The following is a 26,058-nucleotide window of genomic DNA, read 5'->3' as shown; positions in this document are numbered from 1 at the left end:
TTATAAGTTTTATAAACCCTATAATAATATAGGGTCAATATATTTAGATCAGTGGATTTCAAATAGCTACAGTTGCCTTGGGCACTTCTTTATCAAGGGGAAAGGCAGGGTAGAAATGTTTTAAAATAAAACAAAAGTATTAAGGCCATACAATGTAATCTAGTAGTTTTCAAACTGTGTTCAGTGGTGGCACCGGAAACAAGTATTAGGGGTACACACACACAAAAGGGGTAAAGTGGATTGGGGGGGGGCGGAGGATAGCTTTGTTCTATATTAGGTTTCCAAAAGAGAAATATAGTAATGGTATTTTTTCCCCATTCCCATCATAACTATATCAAATAAAAAATATAATCTCTTAATTAATATTTGAATAACCCAGTAAAAAATCAATTATCTGTATGAAAGATGACCCCAGCTTTTCACCCTAAATACCTCTCTTCCCTGTTGTGAATTCCTCCCCCACAGACAAGACTCACAGACTCACTCAGTAGTTGCTACAAAAGAGGGCCACAGGCCATGGTATAAGTTCAATATTTGCCTGGAAAGGGTCTTCCCCCAAAAGCAATGAAGTATAGAAATGGGTAGCTATGATGCTGGTGGGGGTTTGTTCCTCCTCAGCCCCCCAGCACTGGCTTTGGCTGTCTTTCAGGAAAAAACTTTGGGTTCCTTGGAAATTTATCAGGGATTACTCAACATGAGGATCAGTACTGTCTCCTGGAAATCAGCTTGTTCAAGCACTCTTGACCTTTCTCTGTAATGAGGAACTACAAGAGGTCATTCAGTGTGTTCTAGAGCAATACATTTTAGGATCTTGAACATTTTCAGACCCAGCACAAACATGCACGTGCGCCCCTTGGTTAAACCAACCTGTGAGATTTATTTATTTAAGGGACTTTATTTATCCGTGATGAAACAATGAATGAAAAATGTTCTGGTTTTGTTTTACAGTGGGATAATGAGGCCAGGACTGAATGCTATTCTGGGGCCAACCGGCGGTGGCAAATCTTCGTAAGTCTTGCAGCAATGAACTGAAAGTGGTTAACTACAATTTAACTCTTAAGTCATATCCATCTTCTAGGACATCATCCCAGGCAGAAAGCATAACTTTATAGATTTAGCCCTCATACGTAATAGGCCATTTTTGCAAAAATTCAACAAGTGCCAAACTGGTCAACCCTTGGCAGACTTTGGAGTGCAGAGGGCAGATTAATATTTCCCCACCCCCCTTCACCAGAAGCCCCAGCAAGGGGGAAAGAATGGAGAAAGTGATAATCGCTGCCATTTAGCCTTCTTTCACGTGCTCAGGGGTAAGGGAGGAGTGAAGCCTACAGAGAGAATGATTGATGGATTGTCAGCCTGCTGCCCTCTCTGGCATTATTAAATGACTGTTTTCCTTTAATTTAAAGGGCCCTTCTCATCAGCTTTGAGATAGAAAAATCTGTGGATACTTTGGTTATACCTGTAATTATGACTGTCTCTCTGAATTTTAAAGGGGTGCATTTTTCCCCTTCTCCAGGGATTAGCACATTCCTTCTCATTTGCAGGGGCCATTCGTGTTGAGTCAAATCCGTGTATAAAAAATCCGTGTATAACAAGGCTGGACCTTTATATAGTAGCTTGTTAAAAGTACAGGTCTCTAACATTTCCCCAAATGCAGTCACATACCATGGTAGCATCAAGTCTAATATATTAAAAATAAAATATTGAAAAGAATGGAACCCACCTGAAATTGGCTTGCAACCCACCTAGTGGGTCCTGACCCACAGTTTGAGAAACATTGGATTAACCCAATTGGAAGAACTGGTGTGGGCTACTAACTCCTCGAAATACAGCAGCACTTCATTTTACAGCGCTTTGCTAATACAGCTCTTTTCAATAATATTCATTTTTATTAATTTGGGCACTTGTCTTGTTTTTATGGCAGTGATGCGCACATCAGCTGAGTCTGAGCTGAATTGGAAGCTCAGCTTCCAAAAGCACACCTCACCTTTGAACAACAGCTGCCAGGAGCATTATAAGCCACCATAGTACTTCAGGAAGGTGTCCCTGATCACTAGAGATACCACATTCCTCAGCAAAAGCCTATGATTTTCTTTATGGCAGTGGTCTGGAACCTAACCTGTTGTATTACCAAGGTATGCCTGGACATAGGTTTTCAACAGTCTGCCAATTCATAGTGCAAGGAGTTTGTCTTATTGCAGTCACACACATTTAGAAGCCTTGTTGTGCCACAGCACCAATATTGTGCTATGCAACCCTGACTTTTCTTCTTCTAGGTTACTTGATATTTTAGCTGCAAGGAAGGATCCTCATGGGTTGAGTGGAGATGTCCTGATCAATGGAGCTCCTCAGCCTGCTAATTTTAAATGTATCTCTGGATATGTGGTACAGGTAAGCTGTTCATTGTTTATATTTTTTATTATTTTACAAATTACAGCAACCAGTGAGGAATCAGAATTGCCCAGTGTTGATGTACAGCCCATTTGGTATATGTTTAGAATGGGCTGCACCATACACTTCTTCCAGTACTGAAGAGTTTGGGGCAGACACGTTTTGCACAGAGCTTCATATGTGCTTGGAAAAGGCACAGGAATTCCTGGTTTGGAACATATCTGGAGGAAGTCTAAATTTTTTTTTTTTAATTGTGCAGGATGATGTGGTCATGGGAACCTTGACTGTAAAAGAAAACTTTCAGTTCTCAGCAGCCCTCCGGCTATCAAGCACTGTGAGTGAGCAAGAAAAGGAGGAAAGGGTTAACCAGATTCTCAAGGAACTGGGCTTGACAAAAGTGGCAGATTCAAAGGTAACTAATTATTATAAAGTATTATATTTTTAAGACTGCCTCCTGATTAAAGTAATCCTGACTGATTACACACTTCAAGCTGTTTCTGCCCAATGTTGCATATACACAATAGAGAACAAATGCGTACACCTGTGAGCTAGGCAAAAATGGGTTAATGAGCCAGTTGGTTAAATCTGTATATATTTGCATGTTTTGCATATTTGTTTTGCATGAAACAGAGCGCGATACCATAGTCTTTCGAAACTGAAGGTTGCCAACTTTGCATGAAAAGGACTTGCTTTTCTGTTTTTCAGTGGTGCACTTATATGTTGCAGCAGGTACCCTCTCAGAAGAGACATGCCCTCCTCTGTGAGCATGAATGTGCCTGCCATCTGCCAGAGTTTTTATAAGCTCTTATATTAGAAATAATTTAAATTTTAAAAATGTATTGCTTGATTAATCGGGAATCCTCTGAGATGGTTAAAAAAGCTTTCAATAAATTAATTAACCAATTAGTTGAACAAAAGGGTATACATATAATCAATAATATCAGCTTAAATAGCACACAAAGCCAAGTACAAGTGAACCATGAGATACTCTGCTTGCATCTCTTTTGCTCCCGTTCCGGGAATAGAGCATACCTACTGTACATTGAAAAATATGTTCACTTGAATACTTGAATATGTGTATATATGGCAACTAGATTCAGCACTCCACATCTGTGTTTATGAGAACCTCATTCAACAGGGACTAACCTTCATGTGACTGTTTTGGAAAATGTCACACAATGCTTGACTGTCAGGAGCTCCCAAGGTTAGAACTGGCAGGGCACATTCAGTTCTCTGGACTGCTGCAATATCATGCAACTTCTTGTTTCTAGGTTGGAACCCAGTTCATTCGTGGCATATCAGGGGGAGAGAGGAAGAGAACCAACATTGGCATGGAACTCATTACTGACCCCGCAGTCTTGTTCTTAGATGAACCAACCACTGGACTGGATGCTAGCACTGCCAATGCTGTCCTGCTGCTTCTGAAAAGGTACCAACATGGAGATGTACCTTGTTCTTCAGCGTTAGTGAAAGGAACGGACATATCTAAAGTGTTCTTTTGTGAGCCAGGGTGATTAAAACTGGACAGAGGTGACCTGGGCTAAACTCAGAAACAAATTGATTATCAGTGCAGCTGGAATAATATTGGAGTGATCTGCTGCCTGCTGCAAGCCCCAGGAAGGTGTTTGGTTGCAGCATTTTGCACACAATAAGTTCCAAGCCAACTTTGAAAGCAGCCCCAAGTAGAGGACTTGACAGTAGTTCTGAATGGGCTGCACTGTGTTCTACACTCTTACGAGACTTTAAACATCTTAATTGATCTTCACTTTGTGTGTAGGATGTCCAGGCAGGGAAAAACAATCATCTTTTCCATCCATCAGCCTCGCTACACCATCTTCAGACTGTTTGATAACTTGACTTTGCTAGCTGCAGGAAGGCTGGTATATCATGGGCCTGCTCAGAATGCCACTGCATACTTCAAAACCATTGGTAAGCTTTCATAAGGCTCTTTATTGAAGACTGGGGGCATCGGGAGAGACTGACATAACTATGAGTGCATACACAAGTAATGTTTTCTTTGTTTGGATCTGTGGCCTTCTTCCCATTCTCCTCCCACCCCATCCTAGAAACTCGTGGCTGGGAACCAATACAAATTCAATGCTGACCAGTGGCCAAGACTCTGTGTTGGGGGAATTAGGAGAATCAGAAGGTCCAGCAGCTTGATGTATGAAGGTGCTGAACCCAGACAGACTCTGGTACAGCACTTTGGGCAGAGCTTGGGCCTCTCAACCAGAAGCTCCTTGGGCAGGAGACGAGTATAGCACTTCCTGAGGCAGCTTCTCCAGAGCAACTGGCTCTCTCCATATCAGGGATCTCACAGCCCCTCCACCCCATAGCATAGGCAGCATCCCAGACAGGAGTTGATGGAGAGGTGACAACTGATGCTAGTCTTGAGTCCAGAAGACAGACCTCCCCAGTGCCCACCTTACCAGCCAAGCCTCTGGTTTATTCTTTGGGGGGGGGGATGCTGCCTGCAATAATACCCCCCAACAAATAAATCAGTGAGATTTTCAGCCCTCCCCAGTGCCCACCTTACCAGCCAAGCCTCTGGTTTATTCTTTGGGGGGGGGGGGGTGCTGCCTGCAATAATACCCCCCAACAAATAAATCAGTGAGATTTTCAGCCCTCCCCAGTGCCCACCTTACCAGCTCAAGCCTCTCGTTTATTCTTTTGCAGGGGGGGGCTGCCTTCTGGAGCATTTCTTGAGCTCCACTTTCATTAGATGGGGACCATGCAACTAGCCTTGCATTCCTCTTTGCCCAACTTGACCAGGAGCCTAGGCACATTTGCTTACTCATGAGTAAACGTGGCCATGTGGCTTACTTTCGCTTTCCATAGGGCTCAATAAATTTGTCTGCTCAGAGGGAGGGACTTCCTTCTTGGGTATTTTTTGGAGTCTGCTTTCATTGGAAAGGAACCATTCTGGTGTCATTGGATTCCTCTCAGCCTGCCCTATGGCAAGTTCGCCTACTCGTGAGTAAACGCGCGATATGGCTCATTCATTTTCCATAGGGTTCAATGCATTTTTTTTTGTTTCCGGTTTTTTGGCCATAACTGATGGAAAGGAGATATTTCAATTCGGTTTTTTGCATTGCATTCCACTGGAAATTCCGCATCCAACTGTATAAGGCATGATGGGGTTACTCGTAACCTCTGCAATGTTAGCGATGTTGGGGCATTTGTGGTGTTACCCCCCCAAGGGTGGTACCCAGGGCGGATCGCCTCCGCCCCCCGCTAGCTATGCCACTGGACTCACTCACTTGCATTGTCATGTCCCTATGCTAGTGCATAGGGACACTCACTTGCATTGCCATGTCCCTATGCTAGCACATGCATTGCTAGTGTCCCTATGATAGGTAGGGAGCTCTTGGTTATCTATTAGCTGGTCCCAAGACATTTTCTGGCTTGCACATGGAACTCTGAGAATGCCAGTAGAAATGATGTGTCCCAAATGATGTCTGTATGCCATGGTACAGACCCTTCCACTCTTTAAGTAGTACTGTAAGACATTTTTCTCTAGGAACTTCCTTAATCTGTCATGATTTTGCTTAATAACTGGCCTCACTTCCTCTGTGGTCTTTCTTTACCCCTTCCTTCCTTCCTTTTCCATATGTGTTTGTTTAGATGGAAAGCTTGCAGTCAGTGACTTGACAGTATTAATGTTCTGCATGTGAAGCGTCTTTTTTTAAGGCACATAAGACATAATTAGTAGTAGTAGTAGTAGTAGTAGTAGTAGTAACTTTATTGTCATTGTGCTACAGAACGACGAAACTTATGCACTTTTGAGATACAAGCATAAATATATACTACAATTCCAACAATAATAAATATTCCCAAGTAGCTTACGACCCATTTTCAAATGACCTGGGAGTGTTTGTTTCTTTATAGGTTATGAGTGCGAACCATGCAACAATCCAGCTGACTTCCTTCTGGATGTCATTAATGGAGACTCAACAGCTGTGGCTTTAAACAAGATTGATGACATTAGTACCGGTATACAAAACCTAATTCCTTTACAGAGCTACTGCCTGGCTTGCAATATACCGCAGGCACTCGCCTATAAGTTGACCCTACAGATAAGTCGAGGGCAGGTTTTGAGCCAACAATCATGGAATTTTCGATGACCCTCGGATAAGTTGGGGGTTAAACTTAGGGGAGGGTGTCTGACTATAGTTTTGTCTGATTTTACCTGAGGCCAGATCCTGAAAAATAACCTACCACTAATTGTTACCTAAGAACTGTAGTCTCAAATTTATTAAAAACATAGTAAAAGGTCATAAGATATATTTTTATTCTTTATTAAATTCTGGTCTTCACCACCTTTTTGTAAACACTATCAGAGTAAGTGTTCTGTAAACAACATACCAGTAAAATAGTGGTTCCCAGCCTGAGATTAATGTATTCCCAGGGGCCTGTACTCAACAGGACCTTTAGGGATACTTGAAAAAGAATGGACTAATGGCAGAAAAAGGCAGGCCATGCTCCATAATGTCTTGCAAAGCAGGAATGCCTTGCAAGGACCAGCAAGGCAGGAAGGGAGGTTGGCTGTGAAAGCCCCACTAATAGCTAGTTTTTGGTCATCAATTCATGTATGAACCAGTGATTGAAAACCAGCACAGTAAAAAAGCTGAAACATAATATGGAAAGTGATCAATCACCCAGAATTTCTCAGGACACTTCTGGTGCAAAACATTGCAAAGGCAGTCTTCTGTTCTTCAGACAGATGAAAGAGAAAGTATGTGATGAATACATGAAGTTTGGGTTTTCATAGAGAGGAGATGAGGGCTTGTATTATTACAAACATTTTGCTAATATGAAGGATACAATTTATGGAAATGGGCTGCCAAGGGATATGCAGGTGAAAAAGGTTGGGAACCACTGCAGGAGAACCATGAATCAAATCCTTCTTTAAAGTGGCTGGTATGTTAAGCCAGAACCTCTACATACAACATACAACCCATAACACATAATTGAGAGTGTGCAATTCAATTCACAGCAGAGAGATGAGATATTTGCAATCCTTTTTACTCAGAAATAGACCCACTGCTTTCCATGGGTGTTATTCTTAAATAATAGTACACTTAATTGCAGCCTGGGAAGAAGGGTCCCATCCTGGTGTTTCAAAAAACAGACCTGCTTTGCAAGCATTTGCAAAGCAGAACCAGGCTGTAGCAGAAGAAGGAGAAGAAAAGGTTAACTTTGGCTGGAATGTCCTAGGAAAATTACTATAGCAACTAACAAGGTGCCTGCCTGAGCTGAGCCAGAAAGGAAACTTTTCAGAGCTGAGAACTTTTCAGAGTTGAAAGGCTCTGCCCTCTGATTGACCCGGAGATAAGGTGAAGTGATAATTGGAGCTTGATTACTTGGCAAAAATCTCTATATCTTCTATATTGCTCCCAGTGACATTGGAATAAGAGCAATCACAGGGTTGTACAGTGCATGCAGATACCAGTACAGCAGTCATACTAGAAATCATGCTCATGTGTGGTGCAGATTGTGCCATTCAGTTGCACATCAATGTGCACCCAACATCCAGCCTACCTAAGGTACTGGTACTGAAACACTGGAGCCTCAACAATAACTGAACAATAACTTTTCAAAAAAAATGGATTACTGTCACCTTTGGTTAGTTTGCTGCTACCTTGGTGCTCTCAGTATACTTTTATGGTATCTTTCCATATTGCGTGCTTGTCCCATCTTTCCACCATAGATGCTGTAAGGTAGGTTAGGCTCACTCAGTGAGCTTCAGTGGTCACTCAGTGGACTTTGAACCTGGGGATTCTTGCCCCTAATCATTGCACCACTCTGTCTCTCAGCTCTTTGTCTTTACAAAGTGATAATAGTCTGTAGCCATAGTCCCACCTCTCTTGTAACTGTGATCTGCCATCATGTTTTTCCTGGTGGCCATTTTGGGGAAGAAACTATCAAGAGTGAGATTACCATAATTCTGTGACCTGCATAAATGTTCATAAATTATGCAAAAGAAGAAAAAAATGTGCTTATTTGTCATAATATTTTTTGGCAGTGTATGTTATTTTGGACAATTGGTTTTGATTTTGCTAGTCATGAAGAGGGGCCACAGCAGTACAGGCTACTAAAGCACTGCCCCAGGCCACGCGAAGTCTCATTCTGCCACTTCTGTGGCTCCTGAAATTTTGGTGTGGAAGTCTAGGTACTTCCAAACAGATCTTTGAGTCATATGGCTTAGAAACTTGATGAAACACTTTCAACTCCTGTAGACGAAGGGATCTTATTGATTAACTAAACCAATTTGTACCTCACTTTATTATACAGATATTGTTGATGAACAGAGCACTTGTGATACGACGTTGGCAGAAAAATTAGCAGAGAAATATTTTAGTTCTGCTTACTACCATGACACCAAGGCAGAATTGGATAAGCTGGCTTTGGGGACCCAAAGTGAGACTGCTTTCAGAGAAATCACCTATACCACTTCCTTTTTCCACCAGCTCAAGTGGGTCTCCAAACGGACGTTCAAAAACTTGATAGGAAACCCACAAGCTTCCATAGCACAGGTAATTCTAGCCATTGAAAGGCTCATGTTATCTGATTATACCCCAAGCTGCCCGTGTTGTCTGCTTGGGAATCTGGAAGGGTGTTGCTGCAGACTTGGTCCTACAAGATACCTCCTTGAGGTATTGTTGCTTTCAGGTGATGGGTTGTTTGATGCGTATTGGGCAGTGGTTACTCGCAAGTCAGAAGGTTTTTCTTGCATAATTATAATGTTTTTTTTCCGCCAAAGTGGGATAATTGTATCAGGAGCCATAATGGTCTCCCACACTTTGCTACAAAGAGTGCGGTTGCCCCAGTGCACAACAGGTTGCCCTTACTGGATGGTGCCCATGCGCCATCACTCTTGAGACCATCAGTAATGTCCTCCACTCTCTGCATCACTTTGGAATACCCTCTATTATTTCTGCTTCCTTTTTTTCCTTCTAAAGGTTGTGTGCTCATAAACTGCTGCTTTCCCCCAAATGATGGTGATATACTAGCTATTTTTTTTCTCCACTACTAGATGACAGAGAAGTAGATCACACACCATTGTGGTAATGTGCTGTTACGAGGCCAGGGCCTCTGAGAGGAAAGGAGGTAATTTGTACCCGGGCCCAGTGTCAGAAAGGGGGCCCAGGAGCCAAAGAAGGGGGTCCAGAAATTTCCTGGGATCTTACATTTTCCAGTCTCGCCCAGACTTTCTGCCCACACGGGGTGCTGGGGGCATTACCATGGGCACATGGCAATGACCGCTGCCACAAGCTATGCAACCAGGCCCAGGAATGCACACATTCCTTAATAGTGTCACATCTGGGAGAAAACCAACCTGCTACAGTCACTCCCAGGGGAGCCAGGAGGCTCCCGGTAGAGGGGCTGGAGTGATGTGGCAGTGGTGTTGCAGGGCTGTGCAGGGCAGCCCACAGGAGAGCCCCATGATGCTGCAGAGTCCCTCTCTCCCTCTCTCTCCATCCATCCCCCATCCATCCTTCCCCCTATCCATCCCCCCATCCATCTCTCCCTCCCTCCCTCTTCCATCCCCCAGCCTTCTATCATTTTAAATCATGCGATGCATGAAAACATGTATCTTAGCAGTTGCAGCATTAAGACATCCACAGTTAAATTGTAGAATAAATAAAACTGATCAATATCAGCAAAATCAACTGCAGCAAAATCAACGCTAGGCATAACATAATAATTTCCCCCTATTGGATGTTTGCTGGCAGACAGGGCCTTCTCTGCATTGGCATCCAAAGGGATGGCACCAGATCACTTTGGGCACCTGCTTTATGGGGCCTAGTGGTCATGCGTACACAAAATGCTCTCTTGCGCATGGAAATGTGTCTCCTTGTGGTTTCCTCCATGTACCTGGATGCAAGGCCTGTGGGGTCAACTGAATTGAAGGCTCTTTGCACAACAGCCAGTTTTTGTCCTTGTGTTGCAAGGCATATTGGACACCTCTGCTTCGGTTTTCTGGGCCAAATTTAGCTCTTTAAAACCAAGCAGGCCAGAAATGCAGCAAGCCCAAGTCCTTCCTGACTTTGGAGTCCTCTGCAGCACTCTGGTGCCCTGCTGGGGATCTCTCTTCATGTTCCTGATTGTTTTCTGTTTATCTTTGCCCGGAGGTGCTCACTGTTACATATCCCAAGTCATGTGTTTTTTCATACACCTGCCATTGTGGTCAAAGTGAGTGAATCTGTTTCGTCTGTTAGCACCTCAGATTTCAAAAGAGGCCCAGAGATTTCCTGGGATCTTACATTTTACAATCTCACCCAGACTAACTACCCATGTGGGATGCTAGGGGCACTACTGTGGACATGGTAGCGGCTGCTGCTGCAAGCCATTTGCACTGGGCCGAGGAATGCATACACGACACTCTTTAACACAGTGCCAAATCTGAGAGGACACTGGCCTGCTATAGTAGCTCTTTGCTTGTGGATTCGCTTACCAGAAGGAGTGCATAGGAGCTCAGGGACCACAACTGCTGCAGAAGCAAGTTTTGGTATGCGCTGGACGCTTTCCATTCTGGTGAGAGCCAAAATACGATGCTAATTTTTTTTGCAATGATTTTATATATGTAAAACATTTTAGAGAGACTTAGGAGTGTGTTTGGTTTTCCATATTACTGTATCAAGCTGCTGATGCCATGTGGGGCAGATAGACCTGGGCTCTGCATTGGGAAGTCCAGTAGACCCAGCTGTTGCCACCCACCCCCATTTTGCCCTCCCCACCTTTGGGAAGGGGTCCAAAAGAAACTTTGTACCCCCTGAAAAAATTTATCTCAGAGGCCCTGAATGAGGCCAAAGAGTTCTACTGTGGAACACAAATTTTGCATGCCTAAAGGCCAAAACAGATGTTTAGCAGAGACCTGAGTCTGGGAGCCAATAAACAGGGCAATTTGCAGGGAGGAAAGGAGGGTGAGAGAACAGCAGTTAACCTTATTCCCTCATTGAGTTTGCCTTGCCTTCTCCAGCTCCTTGTCTCCCAGTCCCAGCAAGCATCTACCTGGGAACCCCAGCTAGCTCCTTCTGGGGACAAGAGTTCAGGGGGAAAGTGGCAGGCAGGCAGGCAGGCAGGCAGGCAGGCAGGCAAAGAGTTAAATCCCTCTCCTGTTGTGTTTTAGCAGAAGCTCAAGTCTTCTGCTAAAGTATTCTTGCTGAGTATATGATTCAGCCTTTAGAAGTGGGTCCAATGAAACACATTATTAGATCTGTATGGTTTCTTGTTAAATCTTTGATCCATATGGAGCAACAATCTCTTCAGAATCCTAAAGTTATGGCCTTTGATTTTGTGTGTATGTTGATTTTATGGAGATCCTTGGTAATTGCTTTGTAAAAGCTTGACCTTGTGACAAGAATTATGCCCTTTGAGAGCTTTGCAATCTTTCAGAGTGAATGGTTATGCCTTTCTCCCCTTCCCCTTTTCACACAATCATTTTGATCTCCCTAACCTCATTAGGACTGGATTTGAAATGCAGTCTCTAAATGCTCCATAGTTCATTTAGCTGCCTTCACTAATCTTCTCAAATTGGTCTTGATATGATCCTGGTTCCCTGCTTCCTTAGCATTTTGGATTATCCCTGACATTTGGTTCTTTCCTCAGGTTCTTAGCACCATCGTACCATGTGTGGAGTGCTCTTTGGTGTTAAGTTCAAACCCTGCTCTTTCTTAAAATAATAATGAAATTGCTTTATGCCATCACCTTGGCTGCAGCAATAATACATTCCCCCTCATTTTTGATGCACAGTAAACTACTCTGGCTGTATTAGGGTACAAACTGATGTGCTTGTTTGAAAGATGAACAGTTCATTTTGACTGCCAGTTGTAAAAACTATGCCTCCAGCTTCTTATACATTGCTGCCAGACTAACCCTATGCACACCTAGAGCTGAGCAGAAGCTAGTGTGTTCACTTCACACTCACTTTTGTTTGCCAGATGCAAATTTGCACCCCTTCATTTCACTGATGCTGTGAAGCACACAGTTTGCCTTTTGTACTGTCCAACCCCCTCTCCTATTTACCTTGACCTTAATTTCTTCTGTTGCTGTTTTCAGGCACCATGATCACAGTTACTTTGTTCTTCACAGTACCAGAAGGCAGGGAAGAGTCATGTTGACTTCTGGCACAGTGAACAAAATACAGTTATTGTTGCCATTGTAGTTGTAAACAGCCACAGAAGAAACAAGCCTGGAGGTAAATTGGAGGCTGGGGGAGAGATCTTGCACCCTATATTTTTCTTCACTTCTGTAATGGACATAAATTATTCTGCACCATTCTTGTGCCTTACATGCCGCTACTGTTCATGACAGTGGAATATTTGTTTATATTTCAGCTATGTGTTACAGTTTTCCTGGGATTAACAGTAGGTGCCATATTCTTTGGTATAACAAATGATGCTAGTGGCTTGCAAAACAGGTGAGTTGGGGGAAAGGAGTGTGTGATGATAAATTGATTGTTCCTAGGGGAAAACTGATTGATTAAAAACCTGAAGTTCAATCCAGATAGCACAAACATTCTCTTGCTGAAGGATCTGTCAGTACTGGATATTGCTTTTCATTCAGTTCTGAATGGGACTGCATTGCTCTTGAAAGATCATGTTTGCAGCTTGGGCGCATTGCTTGATCCAGCCTTGCTGCTTCATGCACAGGTGATATCAATGACACACACTGCCTTTTTATCAACTTTGGCTGGTACATCAGACTATAGCCCTACTTGGAGAGAGAGGGGCTCACCATGGTTATTCATGCCCCTGTGGTGTCCAGTCTAGATTACTGTAATGTAGTGGATCACACAGTTTTACGAGTCGTAGCACCAGGACCCACTTTTTAGAATGAGAATCTGTCAGTTCCCACCAGAAGTGATGTCATGACCCAAAGTGACAGCATCAGGCAGGGACATTTTAAAAAATCCTAGGCTGTAATTCTACCCACATTTACCCAGGAGTAAGTCCCACTGACTCTTATTGTTAAAAGCATATTTATAGTAGCCTGTTCAAAGTACAACTCTGTAACATTTTCCCAAATGCAGTCCATACCATGGTAGCTTCAAGTCTAATATATTAAAAATAAAATATTGAAATAAATGGGGACCCACCTGAAATTGACTCTCAACCCACTAGTGGGTCCTTATACACAGTTTAGAGAAACACTGCTGTAATGCATTGTGTGAGGGTTGCCCATTAAGAAGGCTTTTTTTCTGCCAGAAATCAAAGGTCGCTTACTTGCATCCTGGAAAGATTGGATGTGCTTGCTACATGGGGGAAGGAAGGTTGAAGAAGAAATCCATTCTGTGATTGGGAATGTATTTAAATCTGCCTTATTCTTAATTAGGTCATTTGGTCGTATAGCCCAGTTTTGTTCTATTCTGACAAGTAGCAGCTCTTCAAGGAAACAGATAAGGTCTTTCCCATCACTTGCAACCTGGTACTGGAAGTGCTAGGAACTGAATTTGGAACCCTCAGCATACAAAGCATGTGCTTGACCACTAGGCTGTGCCCCCATGAAAAACCATGGCAGATTAGATACTAAGGCAATAATTCTTAACCTTTTGGGAGTCATGGACCCCTTTGAGAATCTAATGAAAGCTATGGACCCCTTCCCTAGAAAAATGCACACAAACACATAGATGCACAATTTTTCTGCACTTGGTTTATGGACCCCTTGAAGTCCTGAGATATCATAAGAACATAAGAAGAGTCCCGCTGAATCAGGCCAAGGGCCCATATAGTCCAGCTTCCTGTATCTCTCTGTGGCTCACCACAGTGGCTCAGTGAGCACTTAAAACAACAAGATACTTGTATCATGTTGCCACTCCCTTGCATCTAGCATTCAGAGATAGGTTACCTCTAAAATCCAGATGATACATTTAGTCATCGTGGCTTGTAACCTGTCATGAACTTTTCCTCCATAAATCTGTCCAGTCCCCTTTTAAAGACATTTAGGTCAGATGCCATCACAACATTCTATAACAAGGTCCAATGGCCCCAGGTTAAGAATCCCTGATCTAAGGGCACTGCATTTATTGTCCTTTCTCTAAGGCAGTGGTGTCAGACATAAGACCCACAGACCAAATGTGGTCCCCAGAAGCAATTTATCCGTCCCCTGTTATAATAGGATTCTCCCAGTGTGATGATTGGGCTTTCTCATATCTTGAAAATATGAACAAGATTTGCACATTTTCTCTTCTGTAATTTTTGGCTCATGAGTTTCTGTGTAAGAACCATCATCTGCTTAATGATGGCTCTTTCTGCTTAATGATGGCTTTTCTGGCCCTCAGCAGGCAACTTTGGCCCTCTGTATGAAACAACAGCTCTGCTCTAAGGAGCTCATGTAAGAGCCAAGTCTGCATATAAGATTCCAGAGGCCTGATCCATGAACTAGCTTCCCTGAAAATAGCAGGATTTAATCCAAATTGACTTCATGTGAGACTAAAGTAGCTTAACTGGATTGTAACTTAACTGGATCATCTCCGTGGTGCCTCTTTTGTAAGCATTGTTTTACAGATTGTTCAGAAACAATAAACGAGTCTTTGCACACTCCCAAGAAGCATGAAGGCTGCCGCTTATAAACCTGTTAAATCTGAGCATTTGGAATTAAGCCAGTTCAGCCCTCCTTTTAGGAGGGGGGAACCTGATAGCATAAAGACCTTTTTTTGCAGCTGCAGCTTGCATTGTAGCAAGTTATATAAAAGGTTTTCTGGCTTTCAGTCCTGTTCACTTGCCAGATGAAATTAATGTTTTAAAAAACAGACTGCTGAACAGTTGATTGGACTCCAGCATTCCACAGACAGCTGTGGAAGTGGGAAAAGGGGGAGTCTGGTTGTAAGGGATGAGCAGGTGAGGAAAGAAGAGGCTTCAGATAAGTGTCTATTGGTCTCTTCAAGGAGGACATACAAGGATGTGGCTTGTTGTAGTTAATATTAAATTATTTTTGTGATGACCTGTTCTATGTCATTCATTTTCATGGCAGCCATCTTATTTTTTCCTAGAGTTGGTGCCATGTTTTTTGTGACTACCAACCAGTGTTTCAGCAGCATCTCTGCTATTGAACTTTTTGTTGTGGAGAAGAAGATATTTATGTGAGTAGAATACTGTAAGTGGGCAATGTCGCCTGATCGTAACACCATCATTTGAAGATGGCCTTTTACCATGGTGTTTACCCAATATCTCTATTTAAATTTCTTACACATATGGAAGCATTGATGCACAATATTCACAACTGCCAAGCTTCATAACAGAAAAACACTCAACAAATTCCACATGTCATTATGATCAGAAAAACATTTCTATAACTCACCGCTCAATCCTACCACCTTTTCAGAGCTGATGCTGCTGTGTCAACAAAGCATGTGCTACATCCTGTGGAGGTGGGGGGCAGTTTTTGTTTCCAGCATGTCGCTTACATGCAAGACGGAGAACTCAATCTGAACAGCTGTATGCACTCTGCAGACACAGTTGTTCTGATCATAGTAATGTCACATGATTTGCTGTTTGCTAAACTTTGTGCAACTTACCTTAATTGTTCTTGGGTGAAAATGATTTGATTATTTAGAACTGACTTAACTTGCTAATATGGTGTTTTGTTATAGACATGAATACATCAGTGGATACTACAGAATTTCTGCCTATTTCTTTTCAAAACTAATGGCTGATTTAATACCCATGAGGACCATTCCGAGCATCCTCTTCACTTGCATAATTTATTTCATGCTAGGCAAGTATACTGCCCTGAAGTTAGACAAGAGCATAACTGTGGATATAATGTTGACTCTGAACCTAGGACCTCTGAGCCAGTAATGTAGCCTAGGAGCATGCAGCAGGTGCTGCAAAGCACTGTGTGAGCACCCCTCCCATTTGCCGAGCACCTGCACTTTGCTGTTGCTGTCCCAAATGTGGCTGTCCCAAATGGCTCTGATTGCAAGTGGGAGGTGTAGCCAGAGAGGAGGCAGTGTAGTAAATTCAGCAGGCACTGCAGTGCGCAATGTAAGTGGCTCCTCTCACTCACTGAGTGCCTGTGCATTTCTGTCACTGCCCTGAATGGCTCCAATGATGAGTGGGAGGGGCCACTTGTATGGTGCATTGCGGCACCTGTTATACTTATTGTGCCGCCTCCCCTCTAGTTACACTACTGCTCTGAGCCCAAATCCTACTTCATTCACTGGGCTTGTTCAGTCATTACTTGGCCCACATTCTACCCACAGTGACATCAGGGCAGACCTGACCTTGTGTGCTGTCTCTCTCTCTTAGCAGAAGAACAAAAAGCATACTGGAGTGGGGAGCCCACATTTATTTGGAAGTGGAATCTCTAGTTTGTTTTGAACAGAGACCAGGTGGTGAAAACAGTGGGTCAAGCCCTAGACTCACTCAAACGTACCCTGAGAAGAACCTTAAAGGCCAAACTATAGTTGAACAAGCCCATTCTCTCTCTTATTCTCTAGTTTCCCCCTAAAGTGAGAATAGTGAATCACCTCACAAGCTGTTGTGAGGATAAATAAGGGCCAAGTAAGGCAGGAGATCTTCCGCATTTTTTAAAACCCAAGGACTTTGGTGTTTAGCAGCACTGGCAGATTAGGTTTAATCCTTTCTCCCATGCTGTTCTCTAGATCCAAATCACCCCAAAAGCTATTTTGTCCTGTTCTCCCCCCCCCCCCAGCCCAGTACAAAAAATTACAGATATCCCCTGCTCATTTGACAGTTTAGGGACCGGAGCAGTGGTGAAAAGTGGAAACAGTTGAAAAGTAAACCTGGTTTATAAATGTTGCTTCCAATGCTTTCTTAGATAGCAAATTCCTTTTTATTTTGCAAGTTCCTGTGTCACACAAAGTTTTCTGTAAATTGACTCTCATTAATGCCTTTGGGAAGGAGAATAGACACGGAGTTAAAGTTGGTGCGCACTTTCTCTGTCTCACACACACATATACCAAAACTGTTTGAATCACCATGTCATATGCAAATCAACATAGGGAAGGGCAACTTTTAGAACAGCAGAGAGAGGTTGAAAGAGCAGAGCATACATTGAATGAATGACTTCTGGGTATAACTGTAATACATTGAAAGAGCGGATTGTCTTAAAACGAACCATCAGAAAGCAGGGGATATCTGTACTCTCTCTGACCTGTTTACACATTCCACTGCAGGACTAATAACATCTGTAGATCAGGAAAATGGCATGGAAGGGAAAGATTAAACATCCTCTCCTAGATCTCTGCTGGGAGCTTTAATTCTTTAAAGGAAAAAAATGTTGGGGTTGTCCAATCATGCCTCTCTCCTACATCATGTGTAATAAATGATGTAACTAATAACATGTTTCTGCATTTGAGAAAGAACAGTCCAACATTAATATGGTTCTCTTTCTGTTCTCCAAGGTCTGAAACCAACTGCAGGGGCCTTTTTTACCATGATGTTTACCCTGATGATGTTATCTTATACAGCTACTTCTATGGCTCTGGCTATTGCCACAGGACAGAATGTAGTAGCTGTAGCTAACCTACTCATGACCATCACATTTGTTTTTATGATTGTGAGTATTCTTCTTTAATGTTCTGTTTTGATTGTTAGAGATGGTTCATATCCTGGCAGTTTATATCCTGGTCCCTGTTGTGTGTGGCCATCTATCTTACAGGTCTAGACAGCAGCAGCTAGCAGTTGACTGACTTCCTCTTGTGTACTGAAGCCCTTGAGTGAAACTATATTTCACTCAGGCGTTTTAAGAACATAAGAAGAGCCCTGCTGAATCAGGCCAAAGGCCTATCTAGTCCAGCTTCCTGTATCTCACAGAAGCCCACCAAATGCCCCAGGGAGCACACAAGACAACAGACACAATCTGCGTCCCAGTGCCTTGCATCTGGCAGTCAGAGGCAGCCTGCCTCTAAAACCAAGAGCTTGCACTTCCCTACTATGACTTATAACCATAATGAACTTTTTTCCAGAAATTGGTCCAATCCCCTCTTAAAGGCATCCAAGCAAGATGCCATCACTACTTCCTGTGGCAAAGAGTTCCGAAAACTAATTACACGCTGGGTAAAGAAATATTTTCTTCTGTCTGTCCTAATTCTCCCGACACTCAACTTTCGTGGATGTCCCCTGGTTCTGGTGTTATTTGAGAGGGAAAAGAGCATCTCTCTATATACTCTGTCCATCCCGTGCATGATTTTGTACAGTATTTCTCAATCATGTCCCCCCGGAGGCGCCTCTTTTCTAGACGGAAGAGGCCCAAATGCTGCAGCCTTTTCTCATAAGGAAGCTGCCCCAGCCAGGTATGGTAATGTTGTGGTCGAAATATGGTTTTGGAGCTTTTGTTGGTTGCCTGCTGCTTGAAGCCTTTGGAACAGCAGTATAAAAACATTTTACTAAAAATAAAATTGGGAAGGGGAATCACATGGGCACCTGATCATGTAGCTGGCATACTCAAGCTGACATGTCAGCTGGTGTGTCTCATGTCATTTTCTAGTGACTCTGCATATACTACAGGCATGTTTTGTCAGGCTTTCTTCAATGATGTCTAGCAACTTATTGTTTTGAATAAGCGAATAAACTGGGATACACCACAAAAGGGCAAACGTAGCCCTCTTTATGCATTAAGGAGCTATTTAAACAAGTGTTGTATGTTCGGTTTAGATTAGAAGAAAATGCCAAGAATAAAAGAAGCAATGTAAATTTGTCAGACTATAAGGCTGACAAGTGTTTCTGAATTTCAGCAAAGATGGCAAATGGTAGATATGGTACAGTACTTTTTTCATATGGCACATCACTGAAAACCTGCTTAGTTCTATATTTTTGTGTACTTTGAGATCTTACATTGCAAAGTACTACAGGCTGCAGATAGGAAAAAGAGAACAGTATGGTGAGAACAGAAAATTCTAAGGAATTGCTGGTGTTCACTGAAACATCGCTTGGCTTATTGATAACAGGAAGACAAAACTACAGTACAAAGTTTTATTGAAACCAGATTTTGAACATAATTATTTAAATAATTTGTTTTTATTTGTGTGCAGATTTTCTCTGGCTTGTTGGTAAATCTGACCAGCATAATGTCCTGGCTTTCTTGGCTCCAGTACTTTAGCATCCCTCGGTATGGGATGACAGTAAGTGTCTTGTGTATCACGGTAAGAAGCATTGTCCAAAAGAGAACATCTCCTTCTCCATGGAGTATTTGTGGAAGAAAAAAATAATTGGATCTGCTCAAACTCTTGGATTTTTTGCCCACTGATTTCCTGTGAAAAATAATAAATGAATACCAAGGAATACCATCTTTAATAGTGCTCTGGGCTTTCAAAGAAATAGATTTTGGTTCTAAATCCTGCCAAAGTTGTGACTAAACACTGCTGAAATAGTGGGACTTGTTACTTATCACTAATGTACCATTGACTTCAATGGGCCATGCAGTTCAAGTTTAATCTGAAGCAAGCCCCATAATATTCAGTAGAGGTTCACTCAAGCAAGCATGGTTAGGACTGCAGCCTTAAGCTAAAAGTGGGCCTAAGGCTGCAGTCCTAACTTTTACTCATAGTATCCAAGTAGTCTATGGACCCAGTTCAGCTGAATTGGGTCCATAGACTACTTGGATACTATGAGTAAAATTCACACATATATGCCATACATTGGCATACATGGCATACATTTTCTATGCAATTCTCACCCTTTCAGCGTAATCCAAAATTCTTCACAATGCCAAGCTTACTAAAGCTACATCCCACTAATACCTAAACTGCAACACAACATAGATTGTGGGTGTATTTATGTAGAGAAATATAACTGGGGAAAAAAACAACACTTTTTCATCTTTGAACAAAAATATTACAATCTGAAGCCACCATTTTCCAACAAAATATATCATTAGCTTCTTCTTCATTGTCATATTTATACAGCACTTTTCACAAGGGCTCAAACTGTTTCACATATATTCTCACTGCTCTTTTTAGCAACTTTGTAAAGTAAGCCTGTGTTAACAACCAAACAATGCAGATAATGGCTTGCTTAAGGCTGTCTAGTGACTTTCTAATCAAGTTGAACACCAAACCAGGGACTTCTAATCTCACAGTTCATTCTCCATCCTATGTTAGCAAGAAAAACCCAAGTTCTCTTCTTTTGGTATTCACATCATTCTGCTTTGTTTTTTGTTCCTTATCTTCAAAGGCACTGCAGGTTAATGAATTTACTGATCTAAATTTCTGCAGTGGTAACACAGTTGGAAATTGGAGCAATCCTGACTGTGCAGAGATTAGCCAATTACAACCGTAAGTGGCAGTCTGTTATTCTAAATTTTCTTCTCATTCCAGTGTTATGGGGGGTTATTTTAATTTCATGTTAATAGGCTGGAGATATACAGAACCCTTTGAAGAAAACTAGTCACATTCACATATAGTTCAGGTTACCTACTGAAGAAAAAAAATTACTGGAAGGAGGATATATCATTGTTCTGACAATCAGAACTCCCTGCAACAGATCAAACCCTGTTAAGTGATACTTCCTTCGGTAAAAAAAATGCAATATAGTATAACATATTCTAGATATGGCTGTTATAATTAATAACCACAACACTAGAATGAGTCCTCATGTTGCATTTTTGGGTGCAGGTGAAAATTTCATAAACCCCTGCTAACTGAGCTTTTTAAAGTACTTTTTAAAGCAATGGTTTTCTTATATATAACAGAAAAAGAGCAACAGTTCTTTTTGAACTCAGCACTGCATTCCCCCCCACCCCCATTTCTTGGCATTTCTTTAGGTTTCTTTTTAGATTGTGAATCTCTTTGGGTCAGAAAACCATTTTCTCATTCCTTTTGCTATGTACACCGCTTTGAGAACCACTGTCATATAAACAGGTTCAAAAGTGGTATATAAATAGGTGCAAAATAGTGGCTTGTAAGGAGGCAAAAATAGACTGGGCAAAGCACTTTTTTAAATGCATACACTGGCTGTGTTTCTTTTTTTAAAAAACACTGCACTGGGGAGGAACCTAAATGGGGTAGAACTGCAGCAGGGGTTATGGAAGCTATAAGTCTTTGTCTCCACCAATTATGTGCCATTTTAATTACAAAAAATGCTTTCATTGGCTTAAAAATAGAGCACTGGTGTCTGACCACAACTGCATTGGGGGCAAAGTCTTGAAGCCGCTCAGTTCTCCTGGCACAGTTTCACACTCCTTTGAATATTCCCCCAGTGTTTCTTTTAAAAGAGAAAAAAAAACCCAGCCAGGACACTTATTTAAGGAACGGGGTACCTCCAAGCACATGTGTAGCGCAAGATTTTTTAATTCAGTACTAGAACTGAACTCTCAGTCCTTTCACCATCTAAGTAGCCATTTTTGGGGGGGGGGAAGCAAGGAAAGCCTTTTTGTTGCTGCAATTTCTGATCTGCTTCGAGTCACTCAGTGGTCTACTAGTAGACCTTAGATCTACCTTCCTCTGATATAATACATTTCAAACAAAGAATTAATTTTCAAAATAGGAACCTATCCTTCTTTGCAGGTGCACTGGAGAACAATACTTGAAAAGCCAGGGAATTGAAGCAACTTCATGGGGCCTGTGGCAGAATCATGTTGCTCTTGGTTGCATGACTGTCATTTTCCTTACGATTTCGTATATGAAGCTCTTTTTCATGAAGAAATTCTCTTAAAACAAACATGGAAATAAGCCTCTGTTTCGGACTGCCCTGTGATGTCCTAAATAGAAGGGCTAAAAGATGGGGTATTGTTTTGCTAACAGTATTTTCATCATTCTTCTTTATTTTGTGATTGAACGTATAATGGACAAGAACAGCACTGCTGAATATCTGCAGTTATAGTACACCAAATGTTATTTTGTTATATTGAGTTTGTATACTGTATAGTTGTACTTGCTAGTCCAGCAATCCCAAAGTCAGAACAACATTTGTAAGTATATATTATTTACAAGTGGCGTGATCCACTCAAGATTAAGTACTTTAAACCATAGATTTCAATGGAAGAAAAGTTAAAAGCATGTGTTTAATTTTCCCAGTGAGATCTATAGAACATAAAGTGCCCACGTCTGCTTGGATCATGTGCAATATGCTAAAATACAGTTTTTGAGAATCTTAACCTCACGCTTTGAGGAAAGTTGGAATAAAGGCATCAGCACAGTGGCCGCCATCCTAAGTACAATTACTTGGAAGCAAGCCCTACTGAAGACAGTGAAACTTATGTCTGAATAACAACTGCAAGAAACCTTGGATTTCTAAAATTAAAGTTGTTTTGCAGATGATTATAGAATATCATATAATTACTTTGAGTGTATCCAAAGCATGCCCCTCTTCCTCCCTCCCCTTCTCATTCATGCATGCATGTGTTCTCTGTCTCTGACTCGCTCTCTCTCTGCTCTGTCTCTGTCACACACACACACACACACACACACACACACACCGTGTGTCCACAAGAGCAGCCAGGTAAGGGGCTGGCCACACACTGTGCACAAGACATACAAGAATGATTCTTGAAGAACCTCAGCAGCAGTGTTTTGTTTTCAGAGAAAGAAAAGCAGCTTTGGGAGGGGATGACTGTGTAGAAAAAGAGTAGTAGGTTTCAAATGAACTTGCCTGCCTGTACAAGATGAAGGGTGTTTCATTGCACTCTTGGATTGTATGCAATATCTGCTAATGGAAGAGCCTGTCAATGAATTAGTGCTCCTGAACTCTCACCTACAAACATTTGTATTTAGCACATCAAATAGAGAAGTTTAGTGCAGTATATAACTTATAAACATTTAGCTGAAGGATTATTGTTTATCAGATACTTCATGTAAACAGTCATGCTCCTTAAAGTGCAATCAGTTATAGACTACCAGTATTAGTTCGGATTTTTTTAGAACAATAAAATATTTCCTCTTTCTATGAGTCTTTGTGTTCTGTTCTGAGCACTGCATGTGTGTGTGCGTGGGAGGGGGGTGTCCCTGAAGAAGGTTATTGCATAGCTTTGTAGGCATTACTTTATCTCACAAATAGTCTCTAATCCAAGAGTGTCAAACATAGGGCCACAGGTCAAATGCAAGCCCCTGAAGCAATCTATCCGACCCCCATTATAATTGGGCTCTCCCAGCTTGATAATTGGGCTCTCTCATATCTTGGAAATATGAACAAGATGTGCACATTTTCTCTTTTGTAATTGACTGCTAATGAATTCCTATGTGAGAACAAAATGCTTATTTCTGGCCATCATCTGCTTAATGATGTCACTTCTGGCCCTCAGCAGGCACCATGAATGCTAACTCCAGCCCACTACATGAAATGCGTTTTACATCCCTGCCCTAAGCCATCTTCCACCTCCTTTCCCTGTGCACCAGGTTTCTTACAACTGTCAGCTTGAGAGCAGGTCTGCTACTGTTTTACATACAGCACCTTAGTTTTTGCAGGTGCTCCAGAAATAAGTAATAGTATCAAAACTGGTGAATTGATGCATCTAAGCAACTTCCCTGAAAATTATCCCTGCAGTGTCACCTCTGCTGAGGCTGAACTGTTGTGGAAACGTCTTCAGCAGAGGGGGCCTAAGTTAGGTTAGCCTAGGGACATGCAGTGGATGGGGACGCAGGTGAGGCAGAGCCTCCCCACCTGAGTCCTTTGAAAAGCACCGCTGCCGTGTGAGGCACCCAAGCACTCACAACCCATGCACAGAGCCTGGAGAGTGCAGAGCTTGTGCCTTACACAGCGACAGCTCTGCTTTTTGAAGGACTCAGGTGGGGAGGCTCTGCATCACCTGCCTCCCCACCACCGCACATCCCTAGGATAACCCATTTCTGCCCAGCCCACAGGTGCGCACATTTGATCTCTGTTGCGTATATGCAACATTGGGCAGAAACAGCTTAACCCTGACAGACCCACTCAAATCACATGGGAAAAAATTGATTTTCAAACAAAAATAACTAAATGAAAGCCATTTTTTGGCAGCCCAACATCTCTCCCATGGCAATATGCATCCCACCCAGATGGGAGTGTGCCAAGCCAACCCACAGCCTGCATGGCTTGGGTCCTGTGCAGCCTCCAAGAGTTCTGCCCCAAGGACTCTACACTGGGCTGTTTGCTTGGCCACTCCCTCTTGGAAGCTGAACGCTGGGGAAAGGCGAGGGGACCGTTGGAACGCAGCCACTTGGAGCCGTTATGGAGCACGGGCGGGGATAGGGGGAGAGGAGGAGCCCCGCTGGCCAATCAGCGACGAGTGCAGTAGTACCTGCATCCCTGAGGATGCTCATCTGAGCGCATCTCGGGCGCGTGCGCATCACGTCCCTGGGGCTGTTTTCCAGCTGTGTCTTGAGTGGGTCAGGCAGGGAGGATGAAGAAAAGGTGAGGCGAAGGGGGAGGGGGCTGGACTGTTGCTGCTTTCCCTTGGGAGTGCTGGCAGCTTGAAGTGGCCTTCAAAGAGTGGGGAAGGGCCCTGGAGAGGGTGATGGGCATGCCTGAGGATGCTTAGGTGGGGGGCGAGGGAGGGCTCTATGGCCAGGTGGGACTGACAAGGGGTGCTCTTCTCCCTCTCACACAGCACCAGAGCCAGGGGACAGCCGCTCAAATGGAGTGTTGGGAGAATTAGGATAGGCACAAGAGTGTATTTCTTTACCCAGTGTGTCATTAGCCTGTGGAACTCCTTGCCACAGGATGTGGTAATGAATAGAGTGGCTAGAGGGATGTTCTTTTCCCTGTCACACAGCACAGAGCCAGGGGACAGCTGTTCAAATGGAGTGTTGGGAGAATTAGGATAGGCACAAGAGTGTATTTCTTCACCCAGTGTGTCATTAGCCTGTGGAACTCTATGCCATGGGATGCGATGAATAGAGTGGATAGAGGGATGATCTTTTCCCCTCTGTAATTAGTCCATGGAATTCCTTGCCACAAGATGTGGCGATGAATAGCAGGGATAGAGGGATGATCTTTTCCCTCTCGCACAGAACCAGGGGACAGCCAGTCAAATGGAGTGTTGGGAGAATAAGACTTCCCTGGTTAGTTCAGCATTACCATAGGCCTGTTTGAGAGGTGAACTTGGCTGGCATTCAAGCTCATTTGATGTACTGGAGCAGGCATGACAATCTCCTCTCCACCATACAAGTAACACAGCATGTATTGCGGGGGGGGGGGGTGTCTTTGGAGGTGACCGATTCATGCATTTCTTCCCTCTCCAAAATGGGGAAAGGTGGGGAGATGCTGAACATATGTGATATCTGCTTGGTGGAGGGGGCATGCCATTCTGTTACACAAGCTGCAATACTGGCCTGGTAAAGGTTTGAAATGGTCCAGACAGTAAGTTGATGTAGTTCATTGGACAGATTTGCTAGTAGAAATTAAAACATAGGAAAAAATTCACTAGATTAGAAAGGGTGGTTATTTGGGAGCCAATAGTCCCTGAAATAAAGGACTGGTTATTTAAGAACATAAGAACAGCCCCACTGGATCAGGCCATAGGCCCATCTAGTCCAGCTTCCTGTATCTCACAGCAGCCCACCAAATGCCCCAAGGAGCACACCAGATAACAAGAGACCTGCATCCTGGTGCCCTCCCTTGCATCTGGCATTCTGACATAGCCCATTTCTAATATCAGAAGGTTGCACTTATACATCATGGCTTGTAACCCAAGATGGATTTTTCCTCCAGAAATTTGTCCAATCCCCTTTCAAAGGCATCCAGGCCAGATGCCATCACCACATCAAGTGGCAAGAAGTTCCACATA

The 26,058-nt window shown here is 42.8% G+C and overlaps 1 protein-coding gene across 3 annotated transcripts in view; it reads left to right on the top strand.

Annotated features, from left to right (window-relative positions):
• The window catches only part of LOC136655404 (broad substrate specificity ATP-binding cassette transporter ABCG2-like), a 28,459-nt gene extending 5,921 nt beyond the window's left edge, over positions 1 to 22,538 (top strand). Inside the window, exons 2-16 of one of the 3 annotated variants that reach the window (XM_066631826.1) lie at positions 949 to 1,008; positions 2,277 to 2,391; positions 2,651 to 2,803; positions 3,663 to 3,820; positions 4,169 to 4,320; positions 6,280 to 6,378; positions 8,686 to 8,927; positions 12,732 to 12,814; positions 15,386 to 15,475; positions 15,986 to 16,110; positions 17,762 to 17,916; positions 19,391 to 19,480; positions 20,532 to 20,582; positions 21,276 to 21,314; positions 21,843 to 22,538. In XM_066631826.1, coding sequence (XP_066487923.1) covers positions 956 to 1,008; positions 2,277 to 2,391; positions 2,651 to 2,803; positions 3,663 to 3,820; positions 4,169 to 4,320; positions 6,280 to 6,378; positions 8,686 to 8,927; positions 12,732 to 12,814; positions 15,386 to 15,475; positions 15,986 to 16,110; positions 17,762 to 17,916; positions 19,391 to 19,480; positions 20,532 to 20,582; positions 21,276 to 21,314; positions 21,843 to 22,010 — 1,773 coding nt within the window. In that variant the 5' untranslated portion in view covers positions 949 to 955 and the 3' untranslated portion in view covers positions 22,011 to 22,538. Of the gene's footprint in view, positions 1 to 948; positions 1,009 to 2,276; positions 2,392 to 2,650; positions 2,804 to 3,662; positions 3,821 to 4,168; positions 4,321 to 6,279; positions 6,385 to 8,685; positions 8,928 to 12,731; positions 12,815 to 15,385; positions 15,476 to 15,985; positions 16,111 to 17,761; positions 17,917 to 19,390; positions 19,481 to 20,531; positions 20,633 to 21,275; positions 21,315 to 21,842 lie in introns of all 3 variants that reach the window. The other 2 variants (XM_066631825.1, XM_066631827.1) reach the window with 2 other exon arrangements.
• Positions 22,539 to 26,058: the final 3,520 nt, after the last annotated feature.

The sequence above is a fragment of the Tiliqua scincoides genome, chromosome 6 (genome assembly GCF_035046505.1).
Source record: "Tiliqua scincoides isolate rTilSci1 chromosome 6, rTilSci1.hap2, whole genome shotgun sequence".
Classification (NCBI taxonomy): domain Eukaryota; kingdom Metazoa; phylum Chordata; class Lepidosauria; order Squamata; family Scincidae; genus Tiliqua; species Tiliqua scincoides.
This window is presented reverse-complemented; position numbering and strand designations above follow the sequence as displayed.